The sequence below is a fragment of the Narcine bancroftii genome, chromosome 13, assembly GCF_036971445.1.
Source record: "Narcine bancroftii isolate sNarBan1 chromosome 13, sNarBan1.hap1, whole genome shotgun sequence".
NCBI classification, from domain to species: Eukaryota; Metazoa; Chordata; class Chondrichthyes; order Torpediniformes; family Narcinidae; genus Narcine; species Narcine bancroftii.
The window spans coordinates 16116051-16131952 of NC_091481.1; the positions used below are offsets into that span (position 1 = coordinate 16116051).

General features: G+C 38.2%; 2 protein-coding genes across 16 annotated transcripts in view; one reads left to right on the plus strand and one right to left on the minus strand.

Annotated features, from left to right (window-relative positions):
• Window positions 1-15902, plus strand: part of ccdc146 (coiled-coil domain containing 146) — a 140064-nt gene that overhangs the window by 93379 nt on the left and 30783 nt on the right. The window contains exon 19 of one of the 5 annotated variants that reach the window (XM_069909705.1): window positions 11490-11596. The exons of the other annotated variants lie outside the window; for them this stretch is intronic. Coding sequence (XP_069765806.1) covers window positions 11490-11504 — 15 coding nt within the window. The 3' untranslated portion in view covers window positions 11505-11596. Of the gene's footprint in view, window positions 1-11489; window positions 11597-15902 lie in introns of those variants that run through there. 5 annotated transcript variants of the gene reach the window in all.
• Window positions 1-15902, minus strand: part of gsap (gamma-secretase activating protein) — a 100574-nt gene that overhangs the window by 7092 nt on the left and 77580 nt on the right. For all 11 annotated transcript variants that reach the window (XM_069909715.1, XM_069909713.1, XM_069909712.1 and 8 more), the window contains 8 exons: window positions 13589-13699; window positions 12165-12211; window positions 11910-11941; window positions 11536-11597; window positions 6619-6714; window positions 6032-6102; window positions 4385-4485; window positions 2146-2265 (listed from right to left, as the gene is read on the minus strand). In XM_069909715.1, the coding sequence (XP_069765816.1) occupies window positions 2146-2265; window positions 4385-4485; window positions 6032-6102; window positions 6619-6714; window positions 11536-11597; window positions 11910-11941; window positions 12165-12211; window positions 13589-13699 (640 nt within the window). The remainder of the gene's footprint in view (window positions 1-2145; window positions 2266-4384; window positions 4486-6031; window positions 6103-6618; window positions 6715-11535; window positions 11598-11909; window positions 11942-12164; window positions 12212-13588; window positions 13700-15902) is intronic.

The following is a 15902-nucleotide window of genomic DNA, read 5'->3' on the forward strand; positions in this document are numbered from 1 at the left end:
ACCAGAGCCTGGTGAAAATTCATAAATATTAAATTCTGTCCACAGTATAAGAATTGCCTGATACTGGTGAACTTGGAGAAGTGAGAAGTGAATGATTGGACAATTAAAGCAAAGAACTTTCCTGAACATAAACACATTACATACACATGCACTTAGAATTAGAAGGGGGTCAAGTTCAGTTAAGTTAATAGTAATAAGTTAAAGTTTGATCCAGTTTTTATGTTTAAAGATCATTAAAAGCAACTTTTGTTTAAGTAACCATTTGCCTTGGGTCCTCTGGGTTCATAACACTGCCATCGAACGAGCCTAGAGAAAGGCAGAACGATTGGTCACAAATATATAGGGAAGAGAAGTGACTGTTACAAAGCTCTTGGATTCATTCTCCAAGATGGATGTGAAGCACACTGCCTGACCTGTTTTTACAAAATGCTAAACTGCCAGCTCGATGTAGTCTACCAATTCTACACCGAACCCAAGCCTGCTAGTAGAAGGTGAGGGCACACAACCCAATTTGTAGTGCCATCTTCCAAGACAGTTGTGTACAGCACTTCATTCTTTCCCTGTACAATTAAAGCATGGAAAAATTTTCACACTACCGTACTCACATAACCAGACCCAATTAAATTTAAGACTCTTGTTTAAAAATCTCCACCTTAAGCACATTCTCCCCCACATAGGAACATAGGAAGTAGGAACAGGAGTAGGCCAAAAATGGCCCATTGAGCCTGCTCCGCCATTCAATATGATCATGGCTGATCTAATTTATGACCTAACTCCACCTACCTGCCTTCTCACCATATCCCCTAATTCCTCTATCATGTAAAAATTTATCTAACCGAATTTTAAATATGTTTAATGAAGCAGCCTCAACCACTTCCCTGGATGGTGAGTGCCAAGAACATGTTGCAAGAAGAAGTGGTGGAAGTAAATATGACAGACACATTTAAGATGCATTTATACACTTTTATGAATGGGCAGGAGGGATATAGATCATGCGCAGGCAGATGTAGATTTTAAATTGGCTGTACTATCAACTCAGACATGATGCGCCAAAGGGCCTGTTCCGTGCTATGTTCTATATTCAGGTATATATATCTATATATATATCTCTATATATATATATATATATCTCTATAGATATATATATCTATAGAGATATATTTACATTTACACACACACACACATATTATATATACACATACAGGTATACCCAGCTTTACAAATACAGTACAACTCCAATTATATGAAATGGTCAGGACCAGGTCTATTTTGGATAAACATTTTTTCGGAGAACTGGTCATTTTTAAAAAACCAGCTGAGTAGCAACATCAAGTAACAATATTTAAACAACAATCAACAAGGTAAGGCTTATTAAGCATTAAAATAATGTTTCTCACCAAAAGAATACTGGCCACGCCGATCATCGACACTTCCACACCGAGGCCCCACTCATACAAGGAGCTTGAGGATCCCGCTCCTGCCCGGGAGCTTGAAGATCCTGCTGCCGCCAGGAACCCGAGGTCCATGGCTGCCTCCGCCGCCCGGGCGCCCGAGATTCCCACTGCTGCCGTCGCCAGGGCCCCCAAGGTTACCATTGCCACCGCCACTGGGGGCCCGAGGTCCCCGGTCAGTTTGGCTCCGAAAAATATTTCAGAAAACTGAGGATTTCGGAGATTCCGTTTTTAATCAGAGTTGTACTTGAATTATGAAAATTTGCTTTTACAAAAATAGCCTCCTATAGGGTCTTTGCTTTACGTCATTTCAGCTGACGAAAGGTTTCATAGGAACGCTCTAGTATTGTAAAGTGGGGTATGCCCGTATCACCTGACAATTAGGACTGTTTGAACTATTTGAGATTTCATGAAGGAAAAAGAATAGATCGACCATAAGATCTCTTCATCTGCTCCAACATTCTGTAAGATTGTAGCTATTCTGATCCTTGCCTCAACTCCAATAGTTGCTTCATAATGCTCAATTCCCTTAAAAACCCTGTTATCTATCCCAGCCTTGAACACATTCAATCATTCAGACTCAACAACTCTCTGGAGTGGAAAATACCAAAGATTCACAACCTTCATGAGAAATTTCTCATTCTATTTCTACTTCCAAACTGCCTCACCAGGGGAACCTTCTCACACCTCCTACCTTCAAGTAACTTGGTAACAAACTGTTCAGTTGGATGCAACATTCCAAGATCAATATAATGCAGCAGAGTATGCAAAGGAAGGCATCGGGCACCAAGGAGTATGTGAAGCGTGTGGTAACCTGTAGTGAAAGGGAACATTTCTGCATTAAAGTAAGCCAAACAGGAAAGAAATCAACATTTACTAAACAGATTTTTACATTTCTGAAGAAAGCCCTTTTAAGTATCTATTCCATATGTACAAACAATGCCTAATTCTTGTTCTTGGTTCTCAAGATATGAAGATGCCACTTAGAGTGGCAGAAACATGGTTAATAAGAGAAGTTAATCTTGGCATTAAAAGCAGCAACATTTGATTTTGAATTTCATGGCTGAGGATTGAGATGTGTTTAAAAAATCAGAGAAGGATGGTCACAATATCGATAAAGTATATTTTTTAATTCATTTATGGAATGGGCCAGAGTTTACTGCCTACCACAAAGGTGGTGGTGGTGGTGGTAGTGGTGAGCTTACCTACTGAACCACTGCAATTTATCTGATGAAGGTACTCCAAACATTTCTGGGTGGAGAGTTCCAGGATTTGTAGTCAACAGTTTACTTCCTTAATGAGACGTGGGTAACTTGGGAGGAGAGTCTGCAAGTGGTGGCAAGTGGAAGAGGTCAAAGTATTTAAAATAGTTGATGAAGTAGCATTGAGTGGCTGGCAGGAGTACATGTCATAGATAGTATGTACACTGCACTGGTAGCAGGTGTTTGTGATAATGACTGGCTTTCCAACCCTGTGGGCTAGTGGGACAGTATTTGAGCAAACGACGGATTTGTGATATGCATTGTAGATGATGAAAAGGCTTTTGAGATTCAAGAACTGAGTCACTCACCACAAACATGAACAGAAATTACCAAGTTCAAAAGCGGATTTGAAATTTTTGAAGTGTGTGAAACAGGAAGGGGGATAGCAAAATCAAACAATCTCAACAAAAAGAACACACAAAATTATACGGAGAAACTTGTAGAAAAATTGTTCAGAACTAATAGCGACACCTTTTAGGGATTATTTGTTTCCAACATTTGCATTTGTAGATTTCAACGTGGAAGTCGGAATTGAGTTAGAAGACAGATGCTCACATATCTGACCTATTTCTCTACCACAGGACTCTGCACCAATGGGTGACTTGCATGACTGTGTTCATGTAAATAAGCCAGTGCCCTTTATTGAAAATTAAAAGTCAGTGATTATCTTTTTCATTTCTCGTACATTAAAGTGCTTACATATTTAATTTGTTACATCCGAATTGTTCCTTCATGTCATTGATCAGAAATATTTAAAACTGGTTCATATACACTTTCCCTGTTCTGAGGGTGGGATCTCAGGAACTACTGCCTTGGGCCGAGTCACTTCACCTAGCCACTCCAATGACTGGCCGCTGCATCCAAGCCTCCAGTGTCAATCGGTTCAGCTGGGCAACAAAAAAGTGTGACTGTGGGGGAAAGTGGAGGGAGAGAGTGAGGGCAGCAGGCCTGATCAAGCACCATTCAGCCAACCCAATATTTTCTGTTTGTTTTCATAATGGAACACTGAAAGAGCAAAGTAGAGGTCAAATGAAAATTGTATGTCATGCAAGAATGAGGAAAGAAAAAGACTAAAAGTTGACAAACTGATCTACATTCTTAAGATTTTTGTAGTAGTCATTGCTTTGAGCTCAATTCTTCTCCACTGAGTTCTTTCCATGCTCATCTTATTAGGCAATATGATAGGGAATATAATTGTCAAAAGCCATTGGTAATTTAGAATCAATAATGTAGCAACATATTTCTCAGAACTTCAGAAGCAGAACAAAGATGATATGGCCACAAACCACAAGCTATTACAACAGCTGACTAAAAACTTGGTCCAAGAGGTAGGGTTTTAGGCAATATCAAAAGAGAAGGAAATGGAGATTTGTTGGGGCTTTATTATTCCAGGATTCTTGAAATGAATTGAAGCAGGGAAATCATTTTGCATGTCTTCCTGAGTTGTAATCAAGAACAATGCCAAATCAAATGCATTCAATTTCCATTTAAAACTGATTCCAAAGTTATTTCTGAGCAGGATATTGAGAGCAGGATACAATTCTGAAAAATCATTAAAATTACTTCTGTGTACCCCATTTTATTTATCAATAGTTTCTGGCCTGGATTCCTTGAGAGGTAGATCATAGACTCTTTCTAAACCTGGCAGCGAACTCTACTTGTCAATGTTACCTGGTGGAAGAGGCAGAGAAAGTCCTTCAACAGCTTGCAAAACACAAGTCATCATATGGAACACCACAAATTCTGCAGAATTTACTTTCTCTCTGTTGGACCTACGGGGGAGAGGTTAGACATATACATTACAAGAGGCAAAGAGCAGTGAAGACAAGTTCATCTTTGGCAGTAGTACAAATGGACAGTGAATGATACATTGCTTCTCCGTTGTGCACACTGTGCATCTTATGACAAAAGGGAAAAATCAGATGGACTTATTGGACAGCGAATCCAGAATCAGGCCTTTGGAGTCTTGCTAGATTTAACCCCCAGTCTGAGATTCCACTTGCACAAAAATGGTCTGTGCATTAAACTTCATTTCCATGGCTTTTTGTTTGCAGAAGCGATTTTAATATGGAAGGACCAACTTCTTCAAGTTAATACAAAGGGCCATGCACTGGACCATTCGACAAGTTCTTGGCTATTCTAATCTTGGCTTCAGCTCCATTTTACTGGCATTCACCCTAACCATTGGCTTCCCTATAAACTAGTCTAACTTGGTCTTGATTCAACCTGCACAACTCGAGGTGGAGAATTTCAAAGATTCATAACTTTCAGAAGAAATTCCTACTTTATGGTAACAGGCAGGATTGAACCCAGGTAATTAACTGCCCCAGCATGCCACCCAACTGAAATGGGTGACCCCTTATTGTAGTGAAACACAAAAGTCTGCAGATGCTGTAATTGTAGTTTTAAAAAAAAAAACCCACAGAAATGCTGGAGGAACTCAGCAGGTCTCACAGAGTCCATAGGAGGCAAACATGCATTACCAACGTTTCAGGCTTGACCCCTTCCTCAAGGTAGGAGCGAAAAACAGACAAGAATGTTAACTCGGGCAGTCTCACAGCACCCACGTATTATCAATGTTTCGGGCCTGAACCTTCCTCTGGGTATGAGTGAAAAACAAGACTGGTGCTTTATCGTAAAATGATGTTACCTACTTCTAGAATGCCTCCAAAAGGGGGAACATCTTTTCATTATCTATTCTGCCAAAATCTTATTTTGCAGTAATATCCATTCTCCATCTTTCAAAAGACAATGACTGTGTGTTGAAGGCGTTCAACCTTACCTCAAGCAATCCCATGAAGCCATTCCACACAAATCTTTTCTAAACAGTTGTCATCATACATCCCTCTTTAAATAAGTAGATCAAAAACTGTACACAGTACTCCAATTGTGGTTTGCACCAACACCCTCATTCTCAAAATGTTAAAAACTGAAATTAGTGGACAATACGACTAACGAGAACAGTGTTGATATTTTATTCGACAGCTTCGGCCCTTCACAATATTAGACCATCCATTGTTCTTGCTGACCTTCCAATAAGCTCTGAGTAATCTTTGTTCCTCTGCCCCATTAAATTCCTCAAACTCATTAAATTTTCTCCATTCAGATGGAGTCACAAGAGTAAGCTTGTAAGGCTGACATAGAAAAGCAGACTAGTATTTTATAGTATCTCAATTTTAAAATGCCACTTTTTAAAAACTAAATTGTAACTCTATACATTTGCTATCCAACTTTTTTCCCATAATTGTTACAATGCAATTATTATGCATACATTGCAGTGAATGAAAATCATCTCTCTTCAGTATGTTTATCACTTACAAGCACAGGCTGTGGGCATTGAGGCCATAGTTTCTCCATATTGCATCCACAATTATCCAAATGCATTCAAGCTAAAAGAAAGGATAATTTATTTCAAGTTTTTTCAATGTAGTTACAATATTAAGTTCTAGATTTCTGTATTGGGAGACTGCTAATACTAGATCTGGACCAAATATACATTTCTGGACCAAGCAGCATCTGTGGAAATAAAGGGATGGTTGATGTTTTTGGTCAGAATCCTGCATTAGACCTGCAACATCACCAGTCTCATTTCCCCATGTCTGTTCCACTGCAAATTCTTTTCAAGGCATGCCCACTCTGATACTCTCATTGGCATGAGCCCCTTTCTCACCATTCTTCCTGTTGTTGAATGGTGAGAAAGGGATTATCCAATCACACTAATAACACAAAGGGCAAATCACATCAACCAATATCACCTCTAAAAATATATACAGCAAAATCCTAGCTTGGTCAATTCACTAAACTCATCAAGTTCGTTCATTGTTGCTTACCAAAATCCAACGAGAGAGTTTATTTTTGGTCTAATTAGACATTAATCTAAAGTTAAAAGATAAAGCATTACAAACCAAGTTCACGACATAGTTGTTGACTATCTTGTCAATAATCTTCTCTTTGAGAGAATGATCACATTTCTGTAGATAATCTTTCAGCAATTCACTCATCTATAAGAATAAAGATATTTATCATAATTATATACATTATCTTTTCAAAATTTCACAACTCCAACAAGAGTAGGATTAAATATTTTGTCATTTTACAATCAAAACTGGAATCATTCAATACTAGTCTTCAACAAGCCATGCCTCCCAATTACACCAAATTAATTTACAACCCCCGGTACATTTTGAACAGTGGGACAGGCATGTTCACATGAATTTAATGTGCTCATTTGTGAAAGTTAAAATAAGGTGATAGTACTATAATATATTTATTCAAATGCAGAAATACAGTAGAATCCCCAGTATCCGGCACCTACGGGGATCACGGATGCAGGAAATGCAAATTTTCTGGTTGGCTGAGACTCATTCTTACAATGCCTAACTAATAGACCTGCATTAACAATACACCATTTAAAATACAAAAGGCAGTGCAAAATGTAAAGTAATTTGAAAAAAATCAGTATTATGTTAAGTTCACTTTAATCAAGTAATTCCTGTAACTTGCTAAATTTAAATTCAAACCCTGCCCACTGGCTCGGTTACAGTGTGGCACAAGCCGCTTCACTAACCATGCTGCTGGCATTATTTACCACCCTCCTCCGTTTACAGATAAAGCCTTACTAATATACTAATAAAGATATTCGTTACAAGACAGGGATAGGGAGACACTTTTGGAGAGTCGTCCCAGTGGCAAGATGCACCAGCTGGCTCCTCATCCTGGGTGCCGCCATTTTTTTCAAACCCAACTATATTGAAACTTTATTCAAGAAGCTGCTGTGGGGCAGGGCATGACTGGAGCGCTCTGCTAGCTGAATGTTTGCACCTAAGTGGTTGTGTGATGCTTCAGAGAACATTTACTTTTACAATTTTAACCCTTTTTTTCAAAACTTTTATTTAAAACTTTATTTATTCTTATTTTAAAAATATTTATGTATTGCATCAATTTTTTTTGTTGGTGGTTTGCGTTTCCAGTTGATTAATGAGATTTTACTGTACTTATTAATGGAAGATAACAATGAACATCACCAAGTGCTATTCCAAGAATGTCACTTTTAAATAATCCAGAGATCAGGATCACAGGAAACTAATTGACTTTATGTTACGACCCCACAGTTACTCAGAGGTTACATATATTATTTGATCTCGGGTGGTTCGACACGTCTTATTAGAGTGAATGCATTAATAATGATTGCAGCATCATCCTGATCTCCAGAGCTTTAGGTCACGTCCTATACGGTCAAAGAGCAGGGTAGTGTGAAGAAGCAGGTGTGCCCATACACAATCTCACTTTCTCGATCTCTCTATTTGATCTCTCTACACTTTGTATTTCACAGTCGTATTTAAAGTATCCTCATTTACGGCTTCAGTTAATGTCAGTCTCTGTCCGACTGCAGCCTGACAAATTCATTCATAATATTTGCTCAGTAAATGGGTCATCTTCATTTTCTCTCAGTTCCACGGTTCATTCAACTCTATGGACTTCAAGGTTCGACTTTTATATCGGAGTTAAACAAGAAAATCTGCACATACTGGGGTCAAATGCAATATTCAACGTGCTAGAGAGAAATTCAGCAGGTCACACAACATTCTTAGGAAGTAAAGGGTAACCAACATTTCAGGCCTGGGTTCCTTGTCAGGAATAAGTAAAAAAACAAGCGAGTTTCTCCATTACATTTGTGTAGTTCGTAATCATATCCTATTGGGCAATACGCTGCACTTCTCTAGGTAAACAGGGTTTCAACAATTTCTTTCCATCTGTTTCCACTTCTTTTTTTCTGCATCAACCTATCACTGTTCCCCAACTCCACCCCACCTGTCCATCAACTTCACACTTAGGCCACTATTCCCTCCACCTCTCATTAAAATTGCCCATCTCTCTTCTCCATTTTCAATCCTGGTCGGATTTTGAACAGGAATCTTGCTGCCCATTTTGCTCTGTGGATGCTACTAACACACTAGTGTGTGTGTGTGTGTGTGTGTATATACGCTAAATACTGCATTATTATCAGTGTTATTTAACTCGATAAATACAGAATCACAGAATGTTTAGAGCTTGCAAGACTCAAATTAATTCTCACTCAATGTAAAGTAATCCAGCCATTACAGTGATCTTCGCCTCCCAGCAATGTCATTCTGTTCATATTGGGCACAGACCCCATTTCTTTTTGAATGGTCCAAATGAAACTACTTTACTACACTGGGCTGTACATTCCAGATCCAACTCTTTATCAGCATGTCACTTTTTTTTCCCCAATCACTATTAATCTTTGGGCCCTGGTTCAAGAACAGAAATCTACAGTATAGTCCAGGCCATGGCCACAGTGCTGGCTGACACTACCAGTTGACCAGAATTTTCTGACTGGATTAACCCTCCATTTTTCTCTGTTCCATGTACTAATCCAATAGTTTCTGATAAGATCTTATTGTACCTGACTCCATCACCATTGTCTTTGTGAGCTTTTTGCCAATGCAAGCAGGTTCTCAATATCTAACATCAACAACCATCAAGATTTTAAATACTTCTCTGTTCATTTTGCATCCCAAATTCTTCAGTGAATCCCCACAAGAAAATCCATCAAATAATTTCATAAATCCCTTCTACATCCCAATTTCTTTGATACTTTCTGAAGTGAAGCATTCTCAGCCAAACAAGTGTTTTATGCGGCTCATTCTAAAAAAAAAGCAAAGAATTGATTTAATTTTAAAAACTGCTCCTTGATCTGCCTTGCATACTGTTCCCCAGATTCCCTCGGTCCTTGTATTCTTTTTGGAATGGTGTCCTCCAGTCTATATCGATAAAAGTGTGCCTGGGCAAAGGTGTTATGAAAAGATGAGGTCTTACAAGTAGATTGTAAAGAGTTAGGACACAGATCAAATAGTTACTTTCAAATTACTTCTGGCATCAGGGCCAAGGACAAAAATAGGAATTTAATCCAGAAACGTGTGAGGTAATGAATTTTGGGAGGTACAACAAGGCAAATATGTCACAATAATTGTGTAGATTTTAAGAGGTGTGATGAAGCAGAGGGACCTTGGATTTTATGTCCACTGATCCACAGAAATAGCAAGCAGTCATAGCTTGATGAAAAAGTTATTAGTCGAGGCAAAGAATATGACAGCAGGTAGGTTACACTGGAACTATGCTTAACACAAATTATTCCTTAGCTTAATTCATATTTGCAAATATATTTGGTCAAACAAAGAAGCTGGAGAGACGAAGCATTCACAGAGAGAAATAAGCAATGTTTCGTGTTGGGACCTTTTTTTGAGGAGGGACTGACACATTTGGTCATCACATTGGAGGAAAAATGTGTTTGCATCATCGGGGAGCAGTTATTTACAGAGAAGTCAAGTAGACTGGAAAATTTTACTTGTGAGGAAACAAACATTGGAGTTGTTTTCATTTGAAGAGGCCAAAAGGGGGCTCAGTTCAGGCTTATGCAATTATGAAGGATGCAAAAGTGATCAGAAACCAGGGGCATGCATTTAAATTAATCGGCATGAGAGAGGAAATGAGAAATTGCTTTTCAGTCAGAGATATAGGGTTCTGGAACTAACTCCATGAGGGGTGGTGAAGATCGATGCAGAAACCCTGATCATATTAAGAAGTAAGTGATATTTTTGAGAAACTAGAATTTGTTTGCCCCAGTACACAATGACACAAGCATGACGTGCCAAATGGCCTCCTCCTCGGACATAAATTTTCTGTATTTCTGTTAGGGCAAACTAACATGAACATTTGACAAAGGTCACAGTTCTTTGGCACCAACACAACACAGGTGTGATCATCTTGAAACCGAGGAGACCAAAACTCTTGATTCAGAAAGAAGCCATTCCCAAAGGAATTCTCCAACATGCTTTGAGAAATGACATTCTTCCACTGAACAATGAAAGAGTAATTGTGAAAACTGGCATAGGTTTTTTTTCCCTTGATGTGAACTTTGGTGATATCTTTCTAAGGTGTTTTCATAAAGTTAGTATTTAGACAAGGTAACATCGCAGGTAAACTGGACATGTTTTATCCTTCAGTCACTGTTCTTTATTATCATTATTCTATCCTAGTTTGTAGGACATATATTGTTATTGTAAGTTCGATATTGTAAAGTACTCTTCAATCAAAGATTTTCTCATTTAAAGGAAATTGCAGCAGATGAACCTTTGTGATAGAGTTGGTGGCAAATTAATTATATACATATAGGTTGAACATTTAAAGTTGAAAGAGATCCTAGATATAGCCATCAGAGATATTTCTCTGATGCTTTTATGCTCCTGCTTTTGTGTACTCTGAAGCACTTGGCAATACCATCAGTAACCCATAAGGAGAGAACCTTTGATTCTCGACAGGGATGGCAAGGAAAATAGCAATGGTTTTCATATGCAGTTGGAAACCATTTTCAATTACCTTATTAGCACAGGTTCATAATCCCGAGTACTTCTATCTTTTCAGAAATCTCTTTCTTCAACATTTGTGACATTTTCCATTGGATGCTGTAGAGCAGGGGTGGCCAACCTTTTAATTTAGACATACAGCATAACAGGCCATTTCAGCCCACGAGTACGTACCAGGGATGTAGGTTAATTGGGCGGCATAGACTCATGGACTGAAATAGCCTGTTACCATCCTGTATGTCGATATTAAAATTTTTAAAAATAAAAGGATGGCCACCCCTGTGCATGAAATCTGTGATATCATTTTGTAAACTGATGGGTGCTATAACAAACCCAAACTGAATAATTATTGAAGAAATTTGATTCATTTTTATTGTATTCTTCTTTAGTATTCCATCACATAATATAGAATGCTCCACCATCTGGATTCCTTACCAGTCCTATGAGCACCATCTGCTGGCAGTCTTCTTCCTGAGAGAAAGGAATCATGTGCTCTCCTGTTACCAAATAATAAGTATATATTAGGTAATATTGTCACATGTATACTTAAGAACAACTGCAAAACATTTTTGTTCATTCCCCTTGAAACATCACCAACCACAAGCAAGGTTTTTGAAATTATTACACGACCTGATGAAAGATTACAAGGATTTTATATCCATTGTGTAAAATCAATATTTCACATGCGATTAAAAGTTTTAAATTTTCCTAATCGGCTGCTGTTTTCCCAAGTTATAGTGGAAATCTGACACAAGTCCATTATTGGTACATCATCTCTCTACAAGTTACATCTATCTGCCTTTTCTTACCTGGGGACCTTGTATTCATTTTTGAAAGAATCCTGCACAAAATAAACCAGAATTTAAGGATCCGCAAGTAATTAATGATCAGAAAGACAAAATAATTTAAGAAATGAACTGCCATGGAAGTTCTCCCATTTATTTGTTATATTATCCATAGAAGAGGAGAAACCCTGGGAAGACTGGCATTTTTCCAGTGATTCTGCAGTCTTTTTATCAACTTGATCAGGGAAACACCTGTTAAAAATGTAAAAATTCACTTACATTTTGGCATTTTCCACTACATTTCTCTTCGCCCTTGCATCCAATTTCTGAAATAATTCAAAAAACACTTTCAGAATGAAAATTAAACAACTATTATTACAATAAATTAGGAATAAAATAAATGCAGGCAACAAGTTTCCAGCGGATTGATAAATAAAGTACTGGACCTCAAGACTGAATGCAGTGCAATGGACACCAGCACCACTGATATCCAGATTTAGTTTTCTTACTGCTAGGAAGGGGTTAAATAAACGAGTGAACATTTTCCCAACAATAACAGCCTGATTAAAATTTCCATATTCTTCTGATGGTCATGGGATGTCACGTTCTTTCAAATCAGCCAGAATTTTCACAATAAAAAGCTATATTATTAAACCTCTCACTTGACAGCTCAACCCTTGCCCCTGTCTTCCACCCCGCCCAAACAAAACACCAATGCAGAAGTCTATCTGGTTTGATGAAGTTCCTTGAGCTTTGTTGTGCTATTGAAATATCTGAAATAAGTGTGAAATCTAAACCCAATTCCACTTATCAACCTTTCCTCCATGCCTCCCAATAACCTTTATTACTTACGTTTTTTTTAAAAATAACTTCAGAATTGTCAATCAAACTAGCATCAATTTCAGTTTGTAGAAAACAGGTTCCAAATTTCTATATTCCACTTTTGCAAAAGTTCAAGGATCACACAGACCTCCCACATTACTGAAACATTTCAGCAGAAACAACTAAAATGGGACAAATCAAATGAGCGAAGCTTCTTCCTCAAAGACAGAATTAGCTACAAAATGTTAAAACAACTGTGACATTTCCATTATTGAAAATATATTTTCTGAATTGGGAAATATCTAAAGCACCCAATAAACTTATTATGTGCAAGTTAAAAATTGGGAACATTCAAACCCGAGCCAGAGAACCAGGTTAGATAAAAGAGGATTTTTCTTTTCCAAAGGATCATAAACTTTTGGTACAGGTTTACCAGATCCAGCAGTGTATTATTCAAAAGACAGATGACACAAATTCTATGGAAATTTGGTATCACAGCATACAAAATGTAGAGAGGGCACTAGGTGATACATGCTCATAGTTATTGCTTAGAACTAGTTTTTGATCATATTTGGTCAGGTTGAACAGGACTTGGAAGGATACAGAGTTTTACAAAACTGATTTTTCCAATACATGGTTGAAGATCTGCTGCGTTGATTTAAGAACTAATTTTATTTTGCTGCCACCCAGTCATTACAAAAGCTACTTGTGGCCAGAGTCACACTGCCTATTAATAACATAAATAAATGAGAATTTTAGTTCATCTTTTTCATTCTTTTTGTAAACATTATTTTAATAGTTATTGAAACTGGAAATCATCTACAATTTAAATTGATTCCTGGTTACATTAAAAGCTATGAATATTACCACAATTCTCTTACCATTTCTGAAAACAGTTTTGCTTTAATTCTTATTAAAGAATTATTAGCATGTAGAGCATTATGCAAACTTTCTAAATTCTTCAGGGATTCCGCATTACTCATCATCTCTTTCTAGAAAGGGGAAATAAATTGGAATAATTAAACTATCAAATATAATATACAATTTCAGAATGGTAATAACTGGTTTTTGCATTAACATAGTGTGCCCTCAACACACCCCAAAGAAACGCATAGCAGCACTATGTTAAAATAAAATCCAGACCACCCAATAATCCAGACCTCGAAAACTCTTGGCTGATGTGTGCATGCATGTTTATGTAAGCATCACAAATGCACAGCAACAACAAGCAACTATGTGGAAGGCACACAAATGTAATAACTTTTTTTTGTACTTTGTATTTTATATGAAAAAATGTTTCATTAATAAACTATCAAAATTCACCTGTTATCCTCCTTGACTTTGTATTTTAAAAGTACTACCAGAGAAACCAGAAAATTAGGAATAACTAATTCTCTAAGCAGTTTGGATATTAGGACTTTTATTGTATGATCCAAAGTTACACAAGGATTTATTAGGGAAGATGACCCAAAAGTTTAATTAAAGAGCATCTTTAAAAAGGAGATGCACATTACATGAATGCAGCAGTACATCATCTATGAGCTTTGAGCATCTGGTGATGGAACACATCAAAGCTCACCTCCCAGAGACACTGGTCCATTTAATTTCACCTAGAGATGGAACCATTTCACTGACAATGCTATAACCTTGTCCCTTCATTCCGTCCTGGCCCACCTGAAGAACGACGCCTCACACACTAGGCTGCTGTTCATTGACGCCTTTAATACAATCCTATCCCAGAGGCTCGTGGAGAAGCTGTCCTCACTCGGACTCAACACCCCTCTCCTTAACTAAATTCCTAACAGTCTTTCTGGGTTGGAGGCAGAACATCGAGCACCATGACGCTGAACACTGGCCCACCTCATGACTGTGTGCTCAGCCCTCTTGAGTTCACGCTACTGACCCACGACTGCAATGCCAGATCCAGCTCCAACAGAGTAATCAAATTTGCAAATGATACGACAGGAGTTAGCCTCATCAGCAACAAGAATGAGTCAAAATAAATAGAAGAGGTGGAAAACCTCATGATATGGTGTGAGAATAACAACAGAGCATCAATATGGACAAGATGAAGGAGTTGATCGTGGACCTCAGGATGACCAAAGACGATTGTGGTCCACTGCATATTAATAACTCAGTTGTGGAGAGCAGCAACTTCCTTGGAGTCCACTTAAGAGGTGACCTATCCTGGAGGCACAACATCTCCTCACTTGATAGGAAGGTGCAATAGCAACTGCAATTCATTAGAAGGCTGAGGCAGGCAAGGCTACTGGTCTCCATTGTGCCAACTTTCTAAAGGATCTCTACTGAGAGCATTCTGGCTGGCTGCATCACAGTGTGGTATGGATGCTGTAGAGCATCGGATCAGAGGTCAGTGCACAGGACCATAAAAGCAGCAGAGTGGATTACTGAGGTTGCCTTCCCCTTTCCCCCCCTCCCCCCCCCCCACCTCCTGTCCACATCAATCAGATTTACCAGGATCATTTTTTAAAGAAGACTTGCAAAATCTGGGCAAATCCTCTACCATCTCACACACAGCATCTTCCAGATACTCCTGTCGGGGAAAAGAATCATCAGGCGGAGAAACAGTCTCTTCCCACGGGCAGTGAGACTGCTGAATAACCTGCTAAAACAACTCTCCAGGACTCTACCATGTATTAAGAATATTTATTTAATTTCATACATGACATACGGTTTGCACTGTGTATGTGTCTGTATGCGTGTTTTGCACCGTTCTGAACCGTGGACCTGAGAATGCTGCTTTGTCAGGTCGCACTGGTACAATTGGATGACAAACTTGAACTAAACCAATATTTTCCTCACAAAAGTGCTAAATTTTCTTTTAAAAGCATTAGTTTTTTTTTCCATTGAAAATAAATATGCCTTTTGATGTGATGGGTAAAAGGGAACAGAGGAGAATAATCAGCCTAACAGACAAAACATAAAAATCCATTACAATTCAGCGCTGCTCTCACCAGAAGTCACAAGAGTCTCCACTACTAACTACATGGTTTTCAAACTGGGTCCACAAAATCTTGAATCTATTGCATGACTTATCAGTTTATCTGTGCTGAGTAGACTGTATATTATTCACAGTGCTTGAAGAAATTGGGTCTTTTTCCAGAATTTATTGATAGCCAAGCAAGCGTTGAGCATTTACTTTGGCTCACAAGAAGCTTTAAAAGAGGTAAAGTA